At 47.1% G+C, this 23,698-nt stretch overlaps 1 protein-coding gene across 2 annotated transcripts; it reads right to left on the reverse strand.

Annotated features, from left to right (window-relative positions):
- LOC120030395 (polyunsaturated fatty acid lipoxygenase ALOX12-like) lies at positions 1 to 23,130 on the reverse strand. 2 transcript variants are annotated; one of them, XM_038975783.1, is made up of 15 exons: positions 22,844 to 23,130; positions 14,308 to 14,454; positions 13,858 to 14,059; positions 13,558 to 13,639; positions 13,268 to 13,390; positions 11,568 to 11,674; positions 10,178 to 10,350; positions 5,924 to 6,067; positions 5,582 to 5,785; positions 2,770 to 2,856; positions 2,339 to 2,508; positions 2,053 to 2,174; positions 1,663 to 1,763; positions 1,277 to 1,447; positions 1 to 275 (listed from the first exon to the last, which is right to left on the reverse strand). In XM_038975783.1, the coding sequence occupies exons 2-15, from the start codon at positions 14,452 to 14,454 to the stop codon at positions 96 to 98; spliced, it is 2,013 nt and encodes a 670-aa protein (XP_038831711.1). In that variant the 5' UTR covers positions 22,844 to 23,130; the 3' UTR covers positions 1 to 95. The 2 variants fall into 2 exon arrangements, with proteins under 2 accessions (XP_038831711.1, XP_038831712.1); XM_038975784.1 differs by lacking the exon at positions 5,924 to 6,067 and having other exon boundaries at positions 22,844 to 23,126.
- Between the last annotated feature and the right edge of the window lie 568 nt (positions 23,131 to 23,698).

A 23,698-nucleotide genomic window follows, 5' to 3' on the forward strand; every position in this document is an offset into this window, starting at 1 on the left:
TTCATTTATTTCAATTGACTGATTTCCTTATATGAACTAACACAGTAAAATCTTTTAAATTGTTGCATGTTGCGTTTATATTTTTGTTCAGTATATTATATAGTGATGCTGTTCTCGATGCGGCTGGGCAGGAGGAAAAGATAGGGCAGCTCTAGTCCCTCGTTCTGGGTCAGGATGTGTTCCTCTATCTCCTTCAGTTCCTGTTTGAACTTGTCAATCACCTCCTGGGCCTGGGACTCTGTGAAGTACTGCTCCCGGTACTGACCCAATGGGATCTGGGGGAGAGAGAAGGAAGGAGAGAAGGAAGGAGATAGGTGGGAGAGGAGGAAGGGGAGGAGGAAGAGAGAAGGGAGAAGTAAGGAGGAAGAGAGAAGGGGAGAAGTAAGGAGGAAGAGAGAAGGGGAGAAGGAGGAAGAGAGAAGGGGAGAAGGAAGGAGGAAGAGAGAAGGGGAGAAGGAAGGAGGAAGAGAGAAGGGGAGAAGGAAGGAGGAAGAGAGAAGGGGAGAAGGAAGGAGGAAGAGAGAAGGGGAGAAGGAAGGAGGAAGAGAGAAGGGGAGAAGGAAGGAGGGAGAGAAGGGGAGAAGTAAGGAGGGAGAGAAGGGGAGAAGTAAGGAGGGAGAGAAGGGGAGAAGGAAGGAGGGAGAGAAGGGGAGAAGGAAGGAGGGAGAGAAGGGGAGAAGGAAGGAGGGAGAGAGGAGAGAAGGAAGGAGAGAGAGGGAGAGAAGGAAGGAGAGAGAGGGGGAGAAGGAAGGAGGGAGGGAGAGAGGGGGAGAAGGAGGTTGTGTAGGGTTAGTATGGGCTTGGGGCTCAGTAAAGTACTGCTCCTGGTACTGACCCAATGAGAAAAATGGGCGAAAGGAGGAGGAGTAAGGCTCTATACTGGTACTGGTACTGACCCAATGGGACCTGGAGGGAGAGAGGGGGAACTAAAAAGCATGAAAAGAGAGTGGAGAGGAAATAGTCTGCCTGAAGATGTACCAATGAGCTGTTGCCCTACATCTGGGAATTCCAAGACTAGAGAGAAAATGCAAAATGGAGAAGTGAAGAATCCTAGCTTGAAATATTTACATTTAGCTACATGAATCTCTCTGGTTTTATTTTATGATTGAAAGTACAAGGAGTGTTACTTTTTTCACTGCGCCTGGTGATCAGAGTTTCTATGTTTATAACCAAAGGTGGGAAAGAAAAATGAAAGGAGGTGGGAGACGAGCGTTGCATTCTAGTTTCATCCCATTTCATACTATAAATGTGACCCACTGTTGTTGTCTTAACTTACTGCGTCCGGTTGTGGCCGACCCAAGTGCCATGTGATCGCCATCTCCAAACATGTTTGGCTGACGTCTGGGAGGGTGTCCATGATCATCTCCATGGTAACAGCGTCCTTGTCCGTCGGGGGAGGGTGGCGCATTGTGCACGGGGTGTTGGGTACCCACGCACACCAGTCAAACTATGTTAGAGTGAGATGAGTAACTTAATAGGTGTGTGTGTGTTTTTTTTTTACTATTCTTGTGGGGACCAGACAGAAGTCTCCACAAGAATAGTAAACAAACAAACATTTGAGCTAGGTTAGGATTACTGGTTAGGGAAAATAGGATTTGGAATGGGACTGAATTGTGTGCCCCCACAAGGTTAGCTGTACAAGACTGTGTGTGTGTACTGTACCTGTCCATTGTTGGTGGCTGCATGCTGTACTGAGCTTGTGAAGATAGCTACACTCAGCAGTGTGATCAGTTCTGTCTTGTTGTGTAGTTCCCTGGCCAGACCTGAGAGGAAGGAAACATCACACACATCAGTCAATATTACCCAGTAAGAAATCATCATGATCAACTAAGGGTCCGTCCGTAGCGCCGAAGATCTGTGTTGCAGCACGGTTGACATTTAAAGGTCATTTCGGGTTCAGCCGACATATGCAGCATTTTCTGAGAATGCAATTCCACGAACACGGTACCGTTGCCTTTAAATGTCAACCGCTCTGCCATGCAGATCTTCCACGCTTCCGGATTGAATCCAGTCCTGAGTCTGAGGAGGTGGGGGTAGTGGTGGATGACTGACCAAATCTGGGCACATCAACGAAGCCCTCCTCAGCGATGTCCTTTATCCAGGCCTGCAGCTCAGTGTCCTCCACTACATCACTGTCATAATGGTAGTACAGTGACACCATCCCTGAGACAAAACTGGGGAGGGAAAGAGGGGGGGGGTGAAATAGCTTATTTTCCCAATGTGCATTTCAACATATCCATATTTCAGGCCTGAAGACCATGTCCTCTCCCTGCATTCCTCCGACAACCGTATAAACAATATCTCTGTGGTCATAAAGGAGTGGTAATGGGTAATGTACCTGTGTATGGCGTCCCACAGCATCAGGCTGTATTCCCTGTAGAAGTAGTTTCTGAGCTTGGAGGCTCCGCGCTGCTGGAAGTCCTGGTAGGGCTGCAGAGAGCGGTAGGTCAGGACTTTGTACTCATTCTGGGCTAGGATCAGAAGCCCCTCCCCTCCTGTAGACACCACCTGGAGGAACAGTATTTCATCATCAATTATACTCTTGTCTATTTCAAAACTATTCTATGTTTTTAAAAACAGTTTGTTTCTGAAGCTGCCTCAATACAACAATATAGGGTCAGTTGAGCCCTCAAGATACTGGGGTCCTGTGTGGCACCAGGGTTATGGGTTCAATTCCCACGGGGGAGGGACCTGTACAAAAATGTTTGCACTCTACTGTAAGTGTCTGCTAAAATGTAAACAAGGAATAGAACGGTAAGACTGACATACCCTTTTGAAGATGCCGTCGGCTGAGAGGAGCTGAGTGCGCCCCCTGCAGTTAATCTCCAGAGTATAGCGCAGGTGAGGAGCCAGGAGCTACAGTAGAGACAGAGAGAGGGGTTAGCCACAGCACACACCACCCCACCCCCAGGTGAGGAGCCAGGAGCTACAGTAGAGACGGAGAGAGGGGTTACCCACAGCACACACCACCCCACCCCCAGATGAGGAGCCAGGAGCTACAGTAGAGACGGAGAGAGGGGTTACCCACAGCACACACCACCCCACCCCCAGGTGAGGAGCCAGGAGCTACAGTAGAGACAGAGAGAGGGGTTACACACAGCACACACCACTCCACCCCCAGGTGAGGAGCCAGGAGCTACAGTAGAGACAGAGAGAGGGGTTAGCCACAGCACACACCACTCCACCCCCAGGTGAGGAGCCAGGAGCTACAGTAGAGACGGAGAGAGGGGTTAGCCACAGCACACACCACCCCACCCCCAGGTGAGGAGCCAGGAGCTACAGTAGAGACGGAGAGAGGGGTTAGCCACAGCACACACCACCCCACCCCCAGGTGAGGAGCCAGGAGCTACAGTAGAGACGGAGAGAGGGGTTAGCCACAGCACACACCACCCCACCCCCAGGTGAGGAGCCAGGAGCTACAGTAGAGACGGAGAGAGGGGTTAGCCACAGCACACACCACCCCACCCCCAGGTGAGGAGCCAGGAGCTACAGTAGAGACGGAGAGAGGGGTTAGCCACAGCACACACCACCCCACCCCCAGGTGAGGAGCCAGGAGCTACAGTAGAGACGGAGAGAGGGGTTAGCCACAGCACACACCACCCCACCCCCAGGTGAGGAGCCAGGAGCTACAGTAGAGACGGAGAGAGGGGTTACCCACAGCACACACCACTCCACCCCCAGGTGAGGAGCCAGGAGCTACAGTAGAGATGGAGAGAGGGGTTAGCCACAGCACACACCACCCCACCCCCAGGTGAGGAGCCAGGAGCTACAGTAGAGACGGAGAGAGGGGTTAGCCACAGCACACACCACTCCACCCCCAGGTGAGGAGCCAGGAGCTACAGTAGAGATGGAGAGAGGGGTTAGCCACAGCACATACCACTCCACCCCCAGGTGAGGAGCCAGGAGCTACAGTAGAGACGGAGAGAGGGGTTACCCACAGCACACACCACCCCACCCCCAGGTGAGGAGCCAGGAGCTACAGTAGAGACGGAGAGAGGGGTTAGCCACAGCACACACCACCCCACCCCCAGGTGAGGAGCCAGGAGCTACAGTAGAGATGGAGAGAGGGGTTACCCACAGCACACACCACCCCACCCCCAGGTGAGGAGCCAGGAGCTACAGTAGAGATGGAGAGAGGGGTTACCCACAGCACACACCACCCCACCCCCAGGTGAGGAGCCAGGAGCTACAGTAGAGATGGAGAGAGGGGTTAGCCACAGCACACACCACTCCACCCCCAGGTGAGGAGCCAGGAGCTACAGTAGAGACGGAGAGAGGGGTTACCCACAGCACACACCACCCCACCCCCAGGTGAGGAGCCAGGAGCTACTGTAGAGACGGAGAGAGGGGTTACCCACAGCACACACCACCCCACCCCCAGGTGAGGAGCCAGGAGCTACAGTAGAGACGGAGAGAGGGGTTACCCACAGCACACACCACCCCACCCCCAGGTGAGGAGCCAGGAGCTACTGTAGAGACGGAGAGAGGGGTTACCCACAGCACACACCACCCCACCCCCAGGTGAGGAGCCAGGAGCTACAGTAGAGACGGAGAGAGGGGTTACCCACAGCACACACCACCCCACCCCCAGGTGAGGAGCCAGGAGCTACAGTAGAGACGGAGAGAGGGGTTAGCCACAGCACATACCACCCCACCCCCAGGTGAGGAGCCAGGAGCTACAGTAGAGATGGAGAGAGGGGTTAGCCACAGCACACACCACCCCACCCCCAGGTGAGGAGCCAGGAGCTACAGTAGAGACGGAGAGAGGGGTTAGCCACAGCACACACCACCCCACCCCCAGGTGAGGAGCCAGGAGCTACAGTAGAGACGGAGAGAGGGGTTAGCCACAGCACACACCACCCCACCCCCAGGTGAGGAGCCAGGAGCTACAGTAGAGACGGAGAGAGGGGTTAGCCACAGCACACACCACCCCACCCCCAGGTGAGGAGCCAGGAGCTACAGTAGAGACGGAGAGAGGGGTTACCCACAGCACACACCACTCCACCCCCAGGTGAGGAGCCAGGAGCTACAGTAGAGATGGAGAGAGGGGTTACCCACAGCACACACCACCCCACCCCCAGGTGAGGAGCCAGGAGCTACAGTAGAGATGGAGAGAGGGGTTACCCACAGCACACACCACTCCACCCCCAGGTGAGGAGCCAGGAGCTACAGTAGAGATGGAGAGAGGGGTTACCCACAGCACACACCACCCCACCCCCAGGTGAGGAGCCAGGAGCTACAGTAGAGACGGAGAGAGGGGTTACCCACAGCACACACCACCCCACCCCCAGGTGAGGAGCCAGGAGCTACAGTAGAGACGGAGAGAGGGGTTACCCACAGCACACACCACCCCACCCCCAGGTGAGGAGCCAGGAGCTACAGTAGAGACAGAGAGAGGGGTTAGCCACAGCACACACCACCCCACCCCCAGGTGAGGAGCCAGGAGCTACAGTAGAGACGGAGAGAGGGGTTACCCACAGCACACACCACCCCACCCCCAGGTGAGGAGCCAGGAGCTACAGTAGAGACAGAGAGAGGGGTTAGCCACAGCACACACCACTCCACCCCCACCCCCCCCTACCTTATATACTGGATGGACAGCAGGGAGCTGTCGTAGTGTTGACACACAGAACACCTCCACCACCAGGTGAGTTCTCAACAGGTGGGACAGGAGCTGGAACACCTGGAACTCTGAGTGACGGACCCAGATCTTGGCCAATAGCCAGGCCAGGGGCGGGTTTTTAGGCAGGAAGATGGGCGTGTCCAAGCCAGGAGTCTGCCCTAGCTGGGGAAGAGGGGGGATAGATAACGTGTATGTTTATGGCTTTACTATCCTTGTTGAGATGACAAATTGAGGCTGTTCTGAGGGCAAAAGGGGGTGCAACTCAATATTAGGATAGTGTGTGTGTGTGTCCAGCCCTACTTGTATGGCGATGGGTATGAGTCCCTGGTCTGGGTGTTCATACAGCAGACAGAGAGGAGCAGCGATGTACTGTGGTTTCCCTCTGATTACGTTGGTAGGAACACCATCCATGATGGCATAGTCTACCAAGTAGATGTTACCCGCCTAGAGAGAGCATGAAAATATGTAGAGACGGTTGAGACTAGGGTTCGGTATGAGACTATGGTTAGGTTTGAGAATAGGGTTAGGTTTGAGAGTAGGGTTAGGTTTGATAGTAGGGTTAGGGTTGATAGTAGGGTTAGGTTTGAGAGTAGTGTTAGGCTTGATAGTAGGGTTAGGTTTGATAGTAGGGTTAGGGTTGAGAGTAGGGTTAGGGTTGAGAGTAGGGTTAGGTTTGAGAGTAGGGTTAGGTTTGAGAGTAGGGTTAGGGTTGAGAGTAGGGTTAGGGTTGAGAGTAGGGTTAGGGTTGAGAGTAGGGTTAGGTTTGAGAGTAGGGTTAGGTTTGAGAGTAGGGTTAGGTTTGATAGTAGGGTTAGGGTTGATAGTAGGGTTAGGGTTGAGAGTAGGGTTAGGGTTGAGAGTAGGGTTAGGTTTGAGAGTAGGGTTAGGTTTGAGAGTAGGGTTAGGTTTGAGAGTAGGGTTAGGTTTGAGAGTAGGGTTAGGGTTGAGAGTAGGGTTAGGTTTGAGAGTAGGGTTAGGGTTGAAACAGGGTTAGGGTTGAGAGTAGGGTTAGGGTTGAGAGTAGGGTTAGGTTTGAGAGTAGGGTTAGGGTTGAAACAGGGTTAGGGTTGAGAGTAGGGTTAGGGTTGAGAGTAGGGTTAGGTTTGAGAGTAGGGTTAGGGTTGAGAGTAGGGTTAGGTTTGAGAGTAGGGTTAGGTTTGAGAGTAGGGTTAGGTTTGAGAGTAGGGTTAGGTTTGAGAGTAGGGTTAGGTTTGAGAGTAGGGTTAGGGTTGTGACCAGGGTTAGGGTTGTGACCAGGGTTAGGGTTGTGACTAGGGTTAGGGTTGTGACCAGGGTTAGGGTTGAGGCTAGGGTTACGGTTGAGGCTAGGGTTAGGGTTGTGACCAGGGTTAGGGTTGAGACTAGGGTTACGGTTGAGGTTAGGGTTGTGACCAGGGTTATGGCTGAGGCTAGGGTTAGGGTTGAGACTTGGGTTACGGTTGAGACTAGGGTTAGGGTTGAGACTAGGGTTAGGGTTGAGGCTAGGGTTAGGGTTGAGGCTAGGATTACGGATGAGACTTGGGTTAGGGTTGAGACTAGGGTTAGGGTTGAGACTAGGGTTAGGGTTGAGACTAGGGTTAGGGTTGAGACTAGGGTTGAGACTAGGGTTAGGGTTGAGACTAGGGTTAGGGGTTGAGACTAGGGTTAGGGTTGAGACTAGGGTTGAGACTAGGGTTAGGGTTGAGACTAGGGTTAGGGTTGAGACTAGGATTAGGGTTGAGACTAGGATTAGGGTTGAGACTAGGGTTAGGGTTGAGACTAGGGTTAGGGTTGAGACTAGGGTTAGGGTTGAGACTAGGGTTGAGACTAGGGTTAGGGTTGAGACTAGGGTTAGGGTTGAGACTAGGGTTAGGGTTGAGACTAGGGTTGAGACTAGGGTTAGGGTTGAGACTAGGGTTAGGGTTGAGACTAGGGTTAGGGTTGAGACTAGGATTAGGGTTGAGACTAGGATTAGGGTTGAGACTAGGGTTAGGGTTGAGACTAGGGTTACGGTTGAGGTTAGGGTTGAGGCTAGGGTTAGGGTTGAGACTAGGGTTAGGGTTGAGACTAGGGTTAGGGTTGAGACTAGGGTTAGGGTTGAAACAGGGTTAGGATTGAGGCTAGGATTAGGGTTGAGACTAGGATTAGGGTTGAGACTAGGATTAGGGTTGAGACTAGGGTTAGGGTTGAAACAGGGTTAGGGTTGAAACAGGGTTACGGTTGAGGCTAGGGTTAGGGTTGTGACCAGGGTTAGGGTTGAGACTAGGGTTAGGGTTGTGACCAGGGTTAGGGTTGTGACCAGGGTTAGGGTTGAGACTAGGGTTAGGGTTGTGACCAGGGTTAGGGTTGAGACTAGGGTTAGGGTTGAGGCTAGGGTTAGGGTTGTGACCAGGGTTAGGGTTGAGGCTAGGGTTGAGACTAGGGTTACGGTTGAGGTTAGGGTTGTGACCAGGGTTATGGCTGAGACTAGGGTTAGGGTTGAGACTTGGGTTACGGTTGAGACTAGGGTTAGGGTTGAGACTTGGGTTACGGTTGAGACTAGGGTTAGGGTTGAGACTAGGGTTAGGGTTGAGACTAGGATTAGGGTTGTGACCAGGGCTAGGGTTGAGACTAGGGTTACGGTTGAGGTTAGGGTTGTGACCAGGGTTAGGGTTGAGGCTAGGGTTAGGGTTGAGGCTAGGGTTACGGTTGAGACTAGGGTTAGGGTTGAGACTAGGGTTAGGGTTGAGACTAGGGTTAGGGTTGAGACTAGGGTTAGGGTTGAGACTAGGGTTAGGGTTGAGACTAGGGTTACGGGTGAGACTAGGGTTACGGTTGAAACAGGGTTACGGTTGAGGCTAGGGTTACGGTTGAGGCTAGGGTTAGGGTTGAGACTAGGATTAGGGTTGTGACCAGGGTTAGGGTTGTGACCAGGGTTAGGGTTGAGACTAGGGTTAGGGTTGTGACCAGGGTTAGGGTTGTGACCAGGGTTAGGGTTGAGACTAGGGTTAGGGTTGAGGCTAGGGTTGAGACTAGGGTTACGGTTGAGGTTAGGGTTGAGACTAGGGTTAGGGTTGAGACTAGGATTAGGGTTGAGGCTAGGGTTAGGGTTGAGGTAAGGGTTACGGTTGAGGCTAGGGTTACGGTTGAGGCTAGGGTTAGGTTTGAGACTAGGGTTACGTTTGAGGCTAGGGTTACGGTTGAGGCTAGGGTTACGGTTGAGGCTAGGGTTAGGGTTGAGACTAGGGTTACGGTTGAGGCTAGGGTTAGGGTTGAGACTAGGATTAGGGTTGAGGCTAGGGTTAGGGTTGAGGCTAGGGTTAGGGTTGAGACTAGGGTTACGGTTGAGGCTAGGGTTAGGGTTGAGGCTAGGGTTACGGTTGAGGCTAGGGTTACGGTTGAGGCTAGGGTTACGGTTGAGGTTAGGGTTAGGGTTGAGACTAGGATTAGGGTTGAGGCTAGGGTTAGGGTTGAGACTAGGGTTACGGTTGAGGCTAGGGTTACGGTTGAGGCTAGGGTTAGGGTTGAGGCTAGGGTTAGGGTTGAGACTAGGGTTACGGTTGAGACTAGGGTTAGGGTTGAGACTAGGATTAGGGTTGAGGGTTAGGGTTGAGACTAGGGTTACGGTTGAGGCTAGGGTTACGGTTGAGACTAGGATTAGGGTTGAGGCTAGGGTTAGGGTTGAGACTAGGATTAGGGTTGAGGCTAGGGTTACGGTTGAGACTAGGGTTACGGTTGAGACTAGGGTTAGGGTTGAGACTAGGGTTAGGGTTGAGACTAGGGTTAGGGTTGAGACTAGGGTTACGGTTGAGACTAGGGTTACGGTTGAGACTAGGGTTAGGGTTGAGGCTAGGGTTAGGTTTAAGAGGGTTTCTGTTTATGCTGGTATCAAACCTTGGGTTTTACGGGCCTATTGCAACCTTCTGCCCTGTTTCTATATTGTACATGTAACGGATGTGAAATGGCTAGCTAGTTAGCGGGTACGCGCTACTAGCGTTTCAATCAGTTACGTCACTTGCTCTGAAACCTAGAAGTAGTGTTGCACCTTGCTCTGCAAGGGCCGCGGCCTTTGTGGAGTGATGGGTAACGATGCTTCGTGGGTGACTGTTGTCGATGTGTGCAGAGGGTCCCTGGTTCGCGCCCGTGTCGGGGCGAGGGGACGGTTTAAAGTTATACTGTTACATACATCAGACCGTTCTAGAGAGGGTGAGAGAACATGATAGACCGAAAGCTCCGAGGGGTCACTCATGACAGTTCAGCAACAGGAGGAAGACAATTATTGATAAAGTGCTGAGGGTAAAATAAGTTACATTTTAAAACAAATGTTATATAATAAAATCATAAAACATGCAAACTGGATCAATTAAATAAATCATTAAATAAATACATAATTGGATATTCCCCCAAGGGATGAAGGGACTAAGTGCACCAAAGATAAGTGCTATGGTTAAAGTTCAACGTCTTCCTCTCTAGGTTAGGGTGGAGTTAGGGTTGAGGGTGGAGTTAGGGTTGAACCAGGATATGGACATGAAGCTAGCATTAGGGTTAGTACAGGGTGACATTTGGAATGCAGACAGAGAGACAGAGGGGCCCCACCTTGAGTTCCTTCTCTAGGGTGGTTCTTGGGGCCAGCGACCCCTGCACCATGTCTCCAGAGACGGGGAAGTTTCCCGGAAGCTTCTTGCAGCACTGGATCATTCTGGGGTTTGAACCGTTCAGACACTGGTATCCGAAGAATGAGTCTTCCTTCCAGTGCTCCATACAGTACTCTGGAACCATAGGGAGAATCAATTGATCAATCACAAAATAAAAAAGTACTGTCTGAATAAACAATTCTTAATATAACAATTTACACTAATATATAATAGGACTGACAGGGTAAAGACAGAGAAGGCTTAGACCGTACAGATGTAGGATCTTAGTTTGACCAGTTTGCTACAGCAGGAAATGTGAATTATTATGTGGATTATAATTCATGGACATTTTTCATTAGGGTTAGGGCAAATCAAGTCTGACATTTTAAAGTGGAATAGACCAAACTTTAGAAGCCTTTTAAAACCTTGAATACCCTTCAAGTTTGCATTTACATCTGTGCAGAAAAATTGTAAGCAACATAAGAGTGATCTGTAGTGTCAGAATATGAATAATGGACTATATATTGAAGGAGAAACAATTGTTTAATCAAAGATTGAAAATGCTAAATACTGACCGAGTTACAAACACTGGTGTTACAATATTCAGAGGCCTCACTTCCCCAATGAAACAGGAAGAGACAGCTATAAAAAGTGTTGGCCTATACTCTACGAGGAATAGCACCTCTAACTCTAATTAAGTACATGGCCAAAAGTATGTCGAACATCTTCTCCAAAGTATGTCGAACATCTCATTCCAAAGTCATGGGCATTAATATGGAGTTGGTCCCCCTTTGCTGCTATAAAATACTCCACTCTTCTGGGAAGGCTTTCCACTAGATGTTGGAACATTTCTGCGGAGATTTGCTTCCATTCAGCCACAAGAGCATTAGTGAGGTCGGGCACTGATGTTGGGTGATTAGGCCTGCCTCACAGTCGGCGTTCCAATTCATCCCAAAGGTGTTCAATGGGGTTAAAGTCAGGGCTCTGTGCAGGCCAATCAAGTTATTCCACACCGATCTCGACAATCTCATTTCTGTACACTTCACAATAACAGCACTTACAGTTGACCGGGGCAGCTCTAGCAGAGAAGAAATTTGACTAACTGACTTGTTGGAAAGGTGGCATCCTATGACGGTGCCACGTTGAAAGTCTAGTGATGCGCGGGTTGACTCATAACCCCAGTCCCCACGGTTATATCCCGCAGGGCGGACAGTTTTGGAGTCATTAAATATTGTGTGGCTGAAGGGCGGGCGGGTTGAATACTTTGGCCATGTTGTTTACCTGTAGTATTACGTACAACAGTACCCACAATGCTCTATTAAGTAGTCTATTTATGTGCCACTGTACTTTACCAGATATGGGGCTCCTGAGTTTCCAGAAGCATCGTTTGAAGTCATCCAGATTGTCCCATGACTTCCCGAACATGATGGCTAGCTTCTTTAAAGACAGCTCTAGAAGACTGAGAGAGGGGAAGAGGGGGGAGGGAATGAGGGATGGGGAGGGAGGGGGGGGGAGACAGACAACAGGAAAGAGCATTTTCAAACACATTTTCTTAAAATAAGGAAGCTACTACAGTTGAAGTCGAGAGTATACATACACTTAGGTTGGAGTCATTAAAACTCGTTTTTTCAACCATTCCACAAATTTCTTGTTAACAAACTATAGTTTTGCCAAGTCGGTTAGGACATCTACTTTGTGCATGACACAAGAAATCTTTCCAACAGTTGTTTAGACAGATTATTTCACTTATAATTCACCGTATCACAATTCCAGTGGGTCAGAAGTTTACATACACTAAGTTGACTGTGCCTTTAAACAGCTTGGAAAATTCCAGAAAATTATGTCATGGCTTTAGAAGCTTCTGATAGGCTAATTGACATAATTTGAGTCAATTGGAATTGGAATAAACACCATGGGACCAAGCAGCCGTCATACCGCTCAGGAAGGAGACGCGTTCTGTCTCCTAGAGATGAACGTACTTTGGTGCGAAAAATGCAAATCAATCCCAGAACAACAGCAAAGGACCTTGTGAAAATGCTGGAGGAAACAGGTACAAAAGTATCTATATCCACAGTAAAACGAGTCCTATATCAACATAACCTGAAAGGCCGCTCAGCAAGGAAGAATCCACTGCTCCAAAACCGCCATAAAAAAGCCAGACTACGGTTTGCAACTGCACATGGGGACAAAGATCATACTTTTTGGAGAAATGTCCTCTGGTCTGATGAAACAAAAATAGAACTGTTTGTCCATAATGACCATCGTTATAATTGGAGGGAAAAGTGGGAGGCTTGCAAGCCGAAGAACACCATCCCAACCGTGAAGCACGGGGGTGGCAGCATCATGTTGTGGGGGTGCTTTGCTGCAGGAGGGACTGGTGCACTTCACAAAATAGATGTCAGGAAAATTATGTGGATATATTGAAGCAACATCTCAAGACATCAGTCAGGAAGTTAAAGCTTGGTCGCAAATGGGTCTTCCAAATGGACAATGGCCCCAAGCATACTTCCAAAGTTGTGGCAAAATGGCTTAAGGAAAACAAAGTCAAGGTATTGGAGTGGCCATCACAAAGCCCTGACCTCAATCCTATAGAAAATTTGTGGCCAGAACTGAAAAAGTGTGTGTGAGCAAGGAGGCCTACAAACCTGACTCAGTTACACCAGCTCTGTCAGAAGGAATGGGCTAAAATTCACTTGTAGAAAGCTTGTGGAAGGCTACCCAAAACGTTTGACCCAAGTTAAACAATTTAAAAGCAATGCTACCAAATACTAATTGAGTGTATGTAAACCTCTGACCCACTGGGAATGTGATGAAATAAATAAAAACTGAAATAAATCATTCTCTTTACTATTATTCTGACATTTCACGTTCTTAAAATAAAGTGGTGATCCTAACTGACCTAAAACAGGGATTTTTTACTAGGATTAAATGTCAGGAATTGTGAAAAACTGAGTTTAAATGTATTTGGCTAAGGTGTATGTAAACTTCCGACTTCAACTGTATATTAGGCAATTTGGGAAGGGCTTAAGGGGGGGGGGTCTGTATGACTCACGCGTACTGTAAGGAGCCCTCAAAGTCACTCCTCTTCTCATTGTCGAAGCGAACATCCTGATGAAGGTCTGCCTCGGTCTTCGCATCAATACACTTGGGAATCCCAGGAGCCCATGCAACCCATCTGGATAAACAGACAAACACAACCGCAAGAACTTGGTTCAGTTTCTGGAGGGATTGGAATTGAGACGTGTGTGTGTGTGGAAAATTGTGTGTATTCATGTCTGTGCATGTACACATACTGTAAATGGATGCATGTGTCTCTAACAACATTTCTGTAATGTAACTGACCTGTATACCGCCTGTCTCTCCTGCAGTTCTGCTTTTCTGTGAGCCAAAAGCTGAGTAGAGGTGTCGTCACTGAGTCTCATTGCTGAAGGAGGGAGTGAGAGAGAGCGGGGGAGAGAAAGAGAACAAGATAGAGACAGAGAGATGACTCACTCACATCCTTCTCTAACCTCTATTTGACCTTCATCCTTTGTTTTCACCAAATCTAGGACACAGATCTAGGATCAGCTTTCTCGCCCCAAAACCTAACCTTTATCACAAAACTTGAGATCAGTATTTTGAAGGGCAACCTCTTTCTTTTACCTGTGCCTTCTCGTAGCTCCACCTTGACATTTCCTATGAGCCAGCGGTAACAGGGGAAGGTGAGGGCTGTACCACCACCTGGTGGCGCCACGGTGACATAGAGACAGAACCAGTTATCCTCTACCCAGTACCTCTGTTTCTCCAGACGCACCAAAAGGACACGACCCAGAGGAGCCGGGCTACACACCTTGTATTCATCCACCTGGAGGGGAGGGAGGGAGTGGGAGATAGGGAGGGAGGGAGAGAAAGATAGGGAGGGAGTGGGAGCGAGGGAGAGGGAGCGAGGGAGGGGGGAGAGGGAGCGATGGAGAGAGGAATGAACGAGGTAGGGAGGGAGAGAGGAATGAGCGAGGGAGAGATAGGGAGGGAGGGAGAGAGAGAGATGTTATACTGATCCTTTTGAGTGCGAGAGAACACACACACACACACACACAGTACTGCTATACTCACCGCTCCTCTACAGAAGTCCAGTCCAGGGTTATCCAGTGTTGTTTTCTCGCTGTCTCCTTTCTCTCCCACCAGAGTAATGTATATGTAGTTATTGGTCCCTGAATACTCTGATGTGCCTGTAGCAACTGTCACATTATACTCCTCCATCTAAACACACACACACACACACACACACACACACACACACACACACACACACACACACACACACACACACACACACAATGTTGACAAAACATTTTATGACCTCCAAAATGACAAAACACTGTCACCACATTTACTGGCAACTTGGCATGAAATGGCCTGTCGTAGTGGAGGAACGAGCCTACATCTGTGTGCCTAAGGGTCAATTCTACCGAGGAGTCTAAGGACATGCATGGATGAGTAGCCTACACCAGTTAGACAGTTATGAGAATATACCTGTTAGGAACATATCTGCACCTCTAGACTTGGACCCTAGACTTACAATGGAGGGAAAATACATCCTCAAGCTCTTAAATCAACTTGACATATGAGGGGACAGATTTAGTAACTTAGAACACTTTTATTATGTGTATCGTACCAGGTACTCTAGATACACTCAGTACCCCTATGAGGATATCCAAGTAAACAGGTAGATACACTCAGTACCCCTATGAGGGTAAACAGGTAGATACACTCAGTACCCCTATGAGGGTAAACAGGTAGATACACTCAGTACCCCTATGAGGGTAAACAGGTAGATACACTCAGTACCCCTATGAGGATATCCAGGTAAACAGGTAGATAGACTCAGTACCCCTATGAGGGTAAAGAGGTAGATACACTCAGTACCCCTATGAGGCTATCCAGGTAAACAGGTAGATAGACTCAGTACCCCTATGAGGGTAAACAGGTAGATACACTCAGTACCCCTATGAGGATATCCAGGTAAACAGGTAGATAGACTCAGTACCCCTATGAGGGTAAACAGGTAGATACACTCAGTACCCCTATGAGGGTAAACAGGTAGATACACTCAGTACCCCTATGAGGGTAAACAGGTAGATAGACTCAGTACCCCTATGAGGGTAAACAGGTAGATACACTCAGTACCCCTATGAGGATATCCAGGTAAACAGGTAGATATACTCAGTACCCCTATGAGGGTAAACAGGTAGATATACTCAGTACCCCTATGAGGCTATCCAGGTAAACAGGTAGATACACTCAGTACCTCTATGAGGATATCCAGGTAAACAGGTAGATATACTCAGTACCCCTATGAGGGTATCCAGGTAAACAGGTAGATATACTCAGTACCCCTATGAGGATATCCAGGTAAACAGGTAGATACACTCAGTACCCCTATGAGGGTAAACAGGTAGATACACTCAGTACCCCTATGAGGGTAAACAGGTAGATATACTCAGTACCCCTATGAGGATATCCAGGTAAACAGGTAGATACACTCAGTACCCCTATGAGGGTAAACAGGTAGATATACTCAGTACCCCTATGAGGATATCCAGGTAAACAGGTAGATATACTCAGTACCCCTATGAGGGTAAACAGGTAGATACACTCAGTACCCCTATGAGGGTAAACAGGTAGATATACTCAGTACCCCTATGAGGGTAAACAGGTAGATACACTCAGTACCCCTATGAGGATATCCAGGTAAACAGGTAGATATACTCAGTACCTCTATGAGGATATCCAGGTAAACAGGTAGATACACTCAGTACCCCTATGAGGCTATCCAGGTAAACAGGTAGATACACTCAGTACCTCTATGAGGATATCCAGGTAAACAGGTAGATATACTCAGTACCCCTATGAGGGTAAACAGGTAGATACACTCAGTACCCCTATGAGGGTAAACAGGTAAACAGGTAGATACACTCAGTACCCCTATGAGGATATCCAGGTAAACAGGTAGATAGACTCAGTACCCCTATGAGGGTAAACAGGTAGATACACTCAGTACCCCTATGAGGATATCCAGGTAAACAGGTAGATAGACTCAGTACCCCAAGAGGGTAAACAGGTAGATACACTCAGTACCCCTATGAGGGTAAACAGGTAGATACACTCAGTACCCCTATGAGGGTAAACAGGTAGATACACTCAGTACCCCTATGAGGGTAAACAGGTAGATACACTCAGTACCCCTATGAGGGTAAACAGGTAGATAGACTCAGTACCCCTATGAGGGTAAACAGGTAGATACACTCAGTACCCCTATGAGGCTATCCAGGTAAACAGGTAGATAGACTCAGTACCCCTATGAGGGTAAACAGGTAGATACACTCAGTACCCCTATGAGGATATCCAGGTAAACAGGTAGATAGACTCAGTACCCCTATGAGGGTAAACAGGTAGATACACTCAGTACCCCTATGAGGGTAAACAGGTAGATACACGCAGTACCCCTATGAGGGTAAACAGGTAGATATACTCAGTACCCCTATGAGGATATCCAGGTAAACAGGTAGATATACTCAGTACCCCTATGAGGGTAAACAGGTAAACAGGTAGATATACTCAGTACCCCTATGAGGCTATCCAGGTAAACAGGTAGATACACTCAGTACCTCTATGAGGATATCCAGGTAAACAGGTAGATATACTCAGTACCCCTATGAGGGTATCCAGGTAAACAGGTAGATATACTCAGTACCCCTATGAGGATATCCAGGTAAACAGGTAGATACACTCAGTACCCCTATGAGGGTAAACAGGTAGATACACTCAGTACCCCTATGAGGGTAAACAGGTAGATATACTCAGTACCCCTATGAGGATATCCAGGTAAACAGGTAGACATACTCAGTACCCCTATGAGGGTAAACAGGTAGATACACTCAGTACCCCTATGAGGGTAAACAGGTAGATATACTCAGTACCCCTATGAGGGTAAACAGGTAGATACACTCAGTACCCCTATGAGGATATCCAGGTAAACAGGTAGATATACTCAGTACCTCTATGAGGATATCCAGGTAAACAGGTAGATACACTCAGTACCCCTATGAGGCTATCCAGGTAAACAGGTAGATACACTCAGTACCTCTATGAGGATATCCAGGTAAACAGGTAGATATACTCAGTACCCCTATGAGGGTAAACAGGTAGATACACTCAGTACCCCTATGAGGGTAAACAGGTAGATATACTCAGTACCCCTATGAGGATATCCAGGTAAACAGGTAGATATACTCAGTACCCCTATGAGGGTAAACAGGTAGATACACTCAGTACCCTTATGAGGGTAAACAGGTAGATATACTCAGTACCCCTATGAGGATATCCAGGTAAACAGGTAGATATACTCAGTACCCCTATGAGGATATCCAGGTAAACAGGTAGATACACTCAGTACCCCTATGAGGGTAAACAGGTAGATACACTCAGTACCCCTATGAGGGTAAACAGGTAGATATACTCAGTACCCCTATGAGGATATCCAGGTAAACAGGTAGATACACTCAGTACCTCTATGAGGATATCCAGGTAAACAGGTAGATATACTCAGTACCCCTATGAGGATATCCAGGTAAACAGGTAGATATACTCAGTACCCCTATGAGGGTAAACAGGTAGATACACTCAGTACCCCTATGAGGGTAAACAGGTAGATACACTCAGTACCCCTATGAGGGTAAACAGGTAGATATACTCAGTACCCCTATGAGGATATCCAGGTAAACAGGTAGATACACTCAGTACCTCTATGAGGATATCCAGGTAAACAGGTAGATATACTCAGTACCCCTATGAGGATATCCAGGTAAACAGGTAGATATACTCAGTACCCCTATGAGGGTAAACAGGTAGATACACTCAGTACCCCTATGAGGGTAAACAGGTAGATACACTCAGTACCCCTATGAGGATATCCAGGTAAACAGGTAGATAGACTCAGTACCCCTATGAGGGTAAACAGGTAGATACACTCAGTACCCCTATGAGGATATCCAGGTAAACAGGTAGATAGACTCAGTACCCCTATGAGGGTAAACAGGTAGATACACTCAGTACCCCTATGAGGGTAAACAGGTAGATACACTCAGTACCCCTATGAGGGTAAACAGGTAGATAGACTCAGTACCCCTATGAGGGTAAACAGGTAGATACACTCAGTACCCCTATGAGGATATCCAGGTAAACAGGTAGATATACTCAGTACCCCTATGAGGGTAAACAGGTAGATATACTCAGTACCCCTATGAGGCTATCCAGGTAAACAGGTAGATACACTCAGTACCTCTATGAGGATATCCAGGTAAACAGGTAGATATACTCAGTACCCCTATGAGGGTATCCAGGTAAACAGGTAGATATACTCAGTACCCCTATGAGGATATCCAGGTAAACAGGTAGATACACTCAGTACCCCTATGAGGGTAAACAGGTAGATACACTCAGTACCCCTATGAGGGTAAACAGGTAGATATACTCAGTACCCCTATGAGGATATCCAGGTAAACAGGTAGATACACTCAGTACCCCTATGAGGGTAAACAGGTAGATATACTCAGTACCCCTATGAGGATATCCAGGTAAACAGGTAGATATACTCAGTACCCCTATGAGGGTAAACAGGTAGATACACTCAGTACCCCTATGAGGGTAAACAGGTAGATATACTCAGTACCCCTATGAGGGTAAACAGGTAGATACACTCAGTACCCCTATGAGGATATCCAGGTAAACAGGTAGATATACTCAGTACCTCTATGAGGATATCCAGGTAAACAGGTAGATACACTCAGTACCCCTATGAGGCTATCCAGGTAAACAGGTAGATACACTCAGTACCTCTATGAGGATATCCAGGTAAACAGGTAGATATACTCAGTACCCCTATGAGGGTAAACAGGTAGATACACTCAGTACCCCTATGAGGGTAAACAGGTAAACAGGTAGATACACTCAGTACCCCTATGAGGATATCCAGGTAAACAGGTAGATAGACTCAGTACCCCTATGAGGGTAAACAGGTAGATACACTCAGTACCCCTATGAGGATATCCAGGTAAACAGGTAGATAGACTCAGTACCCCAAGAGGGTAAACAGGTAGATACACTCAGTACCCCTATGAGGGTAAACAGGTAGATACACTCAGTACCCCTATGAGGGTAAACAGGTAGATACACTCAGTACCCCTATGAGGGTAAACAGGTAGATACACTCAGTACCCCTATGAGGGTAAACAGGTAAACAGGTAGATAGACTCAGTACCCCTATGAGGGTAAACAGGTAGATACACTCAGTACCCCTATGAGGCTATCCAGGTAAACAGGTAGATAGACTCAGTACCCCTATGAGGGTAAACAGGTAGATACACTCAGTACCCCTATGAGGATATCCAGGTAAACAGGTAGATAGACTCAGTACCCCTATGAGGGTAAACAGGTAGATACACTCAGTACCCCTATGAGGGTAAACAGGTAGATACACGCAGTACCCCTATGAGGGTAAACAGGTAGATATACTCAGTACCCCTATGAGGATATCCAGGTAAACAGGTAGATATACTCAGTACCCCTATGAGGGTAAACAGGTAAACAGGTAGATATACTCAGTACCCCTATGAGGCTATCCAGGTAAACAGGTAGATACACTCAGTACCTCTATGAGGATATCCAGGTAAACAGGTAGATATACTCAGTACCCCTATGAGGGTATCCAGGTAAACAGGTAGATATACTCAGTACCCCTATGAGGATATCCAGGTAAACAGGTAGATACACTCAGTACCCCTATGAGGGTAAACAGGTAGATACACTCAGTACCCCTATGAGGGTAAACAGGTAGATATACTCAGTACCCCTATGAGGATATCCAGGTAAACAGGTAGACATACTCAGTACCCCTATGAGGGTAAACAGGTAGATACACTCAGTACCCCTATGAGGGTAAACAGGTAGATATACTCAGTACCCCTATGAGGGTAAACAGGTAGATACACTCAGTACCCCTATGAGGATATCCAGGTAAACAGGTAGATATACTCAGTACCTCTATGAGGATATCCAGGTAAACAGGTAGATACACTCAGTACCCCTATGAGGCTATCCAGGTAAACAGGTAGATACACTCAGTACCTCTATGAGGATATCCAGGTAAACAGGTAGATATACTCAGTACCCCTATGAGGGTAAACAGGTAGATACACTCAGTACCCCTATGAGGGTAAACAGGTAGATATACTCAGTACCCCTATGAGGATATCCAGGTAAACAGGTAGATATACTCAGTACCCCTATGAGGGTAAACAGGTAGATACACTCAGTACCCTTATGAGGGTAAACAGGTAGATATACTCAGTACCCCTATGAGGATATCCAGGTAAACAGGTAGATATACTCAGTACCCCTATGAGGATATCCAGGTAAACAGGTAGATACACTCAGTACCCCTATGAGGGTAAACAGGTAGATACACTCAGTACCCCTATGAGGGTAAACAGGTAGATATACTCAGTACCCCTATGAGGATATCCAGGTAAACAGGTAGATACACTCAGTACCTCTATGAGGATATCCAGGTAAACAGGTAGATATACTCAGTACCCCTATGAGGATATCCAGGTAAACAGGTAGATATACTCAGTACCCCTATGAGGGTAAACAGGTAGATACACTCAGTACCCCTATGAGGGTAAACAGGTAGATACACTCAGTACCCCTATGAGGGTAAACAGGTAGATATACTCAGTACCCCTATGAGGATATCCAGGTAAACAGGTAGATACACTCAGTACCTCTATGAGGATATCCAGGTAAACAGGTAGATATACTCAGTACCCCTATGAGGATATCCAGGTAAACAGGTAGATATACTCAGTACCCCTATGAGGGTAAACAGGTAGATACACTCAGTACCCCTATGAGGGTAAACAGGTAGATATACTCAGTACCCCTATGAGGATATCCAGGTAAACAGGTAGATACACTCAGTACCCCTATGAGGATATCCAGGTAAACAGGTAGATATACTCAGTACCCCTACGGATGTACTGTGAGCTGGGAAAACGCCAGACTCTTACCTCACTTTAAGCTGCTGTTTGCACCTGTGCTTTTAGATGTCATTTTTTTCTAGTGTGTAGTCGGTTCAGCTCTTTCCCTACAGTGATGTCACTTATTAACTTAAGTGCCTCCAAAATGGCACCCTATTCCATATGTAGTGCACTACTTTTAACAGGCCCCTATGGACCCTGGTCAAAAGTAGTGCACTATATAGGGCATAGGGTGCTATTTGTGAAGCAACCAAAGAGTGTTGCCAAGTAGTTTCGTATTGGCTCAGTTGGTAGAGCAGGGTGCTTGCAACACTGGGGTTGTGGGTTCAATTCCCATGGGAATGGACTACTGTAAGTTGTTCTGGATAAGAGTGCCTGCTAAATGATTTAAAGTGAAAAATGCAGTGTAACTCTCACAGAACAGGTTATGTTTGCCTGTGATACAGTGTAGGTGGTGCCATTGTTATTAAACAATAGCGTTGAACGGTTGCACAATCCCGTGTAGGCTTTCTTTAGAATTTACTTCAACAGTCAAGTAAATGAATACCCACATGCCTTGGTGCAAGTGCTATTTTTACTATATTATAGCGAAAACAACGATATCAAATGTATTTATATAGCCCTTCGTACATCAGCTGATATCTCAAAGTGCTGTACAGAAACCCAGCCTAAAACCCCAAACAGCAAGCAATGCAGGTGTAGTAGCAGCTAAACAGAAATATCACATCTTTGTGTAGGTGCTATTGGTGTTCTATTATAATAGCATTCTAAGGGTATTCCAATCCTTCAGGCATTACAATTTACTGTGAGAGTTGAGCCAGAATTCTATTCATGTATTCTATTAATTTTATTTCTATAATCACCCCTTTGTGTAGGTGGTATTTGTGTTCTATTATAGCATTCTGGAAGTAACCCAATCCTTTAGGCTGTAGTAGACTGTACGGTGAGAGTTGAGCCAGCTAGCGGATGAACTGGAACAGTGGCTCATTGGGAAATACATCATGTACCAGTTGATGGTATTCATGTAGTTTTAAAGGTTTAAACTATCAGCTTTAAAAAGGTTTTCCCCGTTAGAGGCAAGAGTGCCATACTGCGCGGTTCTGAGCATAGCTTGTTCCGAAGACAAGGATGAAAAGATGCAGATAGAGATTTCGGACACCAAGCATTGCAATAAAGGAAATTACTGTGTGGTATTGTGTTTGCCATGTTTAAATTACAACATAGTGCAGATTCAGTTAAGCCAACCATTCGGATGCAGGTAGTTATTTATAACACTACACAGTCTGGTTTTAGTCTCATACACGACAATGTGAGTACCGACTGTAGCTTACAGAACTACACTGGTAAGAACTACTACTGCACAGTCTCACATCTACACTCTCTGTTCTCCTCAAATTACTGAACAGAGGATTTCAAGTTCAAACTGTTCAAAATGTTCTATACTTTTCTACCTTGCGTTTCAGTATGTTTCTACCTTGCATTCCTATAGCATTCCCTTAGGTACAAACCCAGTCCACAGTAAAAACAAAAAGGTAAAAGGAAGGACATACCTCAGCTGTTAGTGAAAGGAACAGAAAGTCCACTGTCTAACGTTTCTCTTTGCCTCTCTCTCTTTCTCCCTCTGCTCTTTGTTCCTGTGTCAGTAACTCTCTCTCTCTTCCCCCTCTCTCTGAAATATCACAGTTAGCTTGTTCACACTACTGTGTACCAGTTCAGTGGTCCAACTGCAATCTGCTATGTTGCAAACATCCTCTCTGATGAGACCACATCTCTCCCTTTCTCGATCATTCACATGCTCTTACTACCTGTCCACATTTCCAAACTAAGGAATTGGCTTCTCACCCTCTCTTTCTCACTTTGTTTAGGTCTACACACACCCTTCCTCTGCTCCCCCTTCCACTCTCTCACTCTAGCACAAGGAAGTACACCAACTTCAACGAGTCCCTACAGACAGATAAGGTTGACAAACAATCACTATCTGAGAGATCTTTCAAAACCTGCAGTCTAAAAATATGTAAACACAACAAGCATCTCTCCTCAACATACACCTCCATACAATAGTTTACGCACTATGATGTTATATATAATAGTGTATTAGTGTAATATCTGATGTCGTCTTTAGACAACCCCTGTAGGGAAGTCTAATACCGAGAATTTAAAAAAGGAAATGCCTTCAGAGAAAATATGACTTGACATTCAAATGAGGTTCTCACATACAGTACCAGTCAAGTTCGCACACACCTACTCATTCAAGGGTTTTTCTGAATTTTTTTACATTGTAGAATAATAGTGAAGAGATCAAAACTATGAAATAACACATAGCTAGAAAAGTGAGATAAATTACAGAGGACTGTGTCTGTGGCTTTAGACCTGCAGCAGTAAACATTTCAGTTAAAAGGTACAAC

Source organism: Salvelinus namaycush, chromosome 36, assembly GCF_016432855.1.
Source record: "Salvelinus namaycush isolate Seneca chromosome 36, SaNama_1.0, whole genome shotgun sequence".
Lineage (NCBI taxonomy): Eukaryota > Metazoa > Chordata > Actinopteri > Salmoniformes > Salmonidae > Salvelinus > Salvelinus namaycush.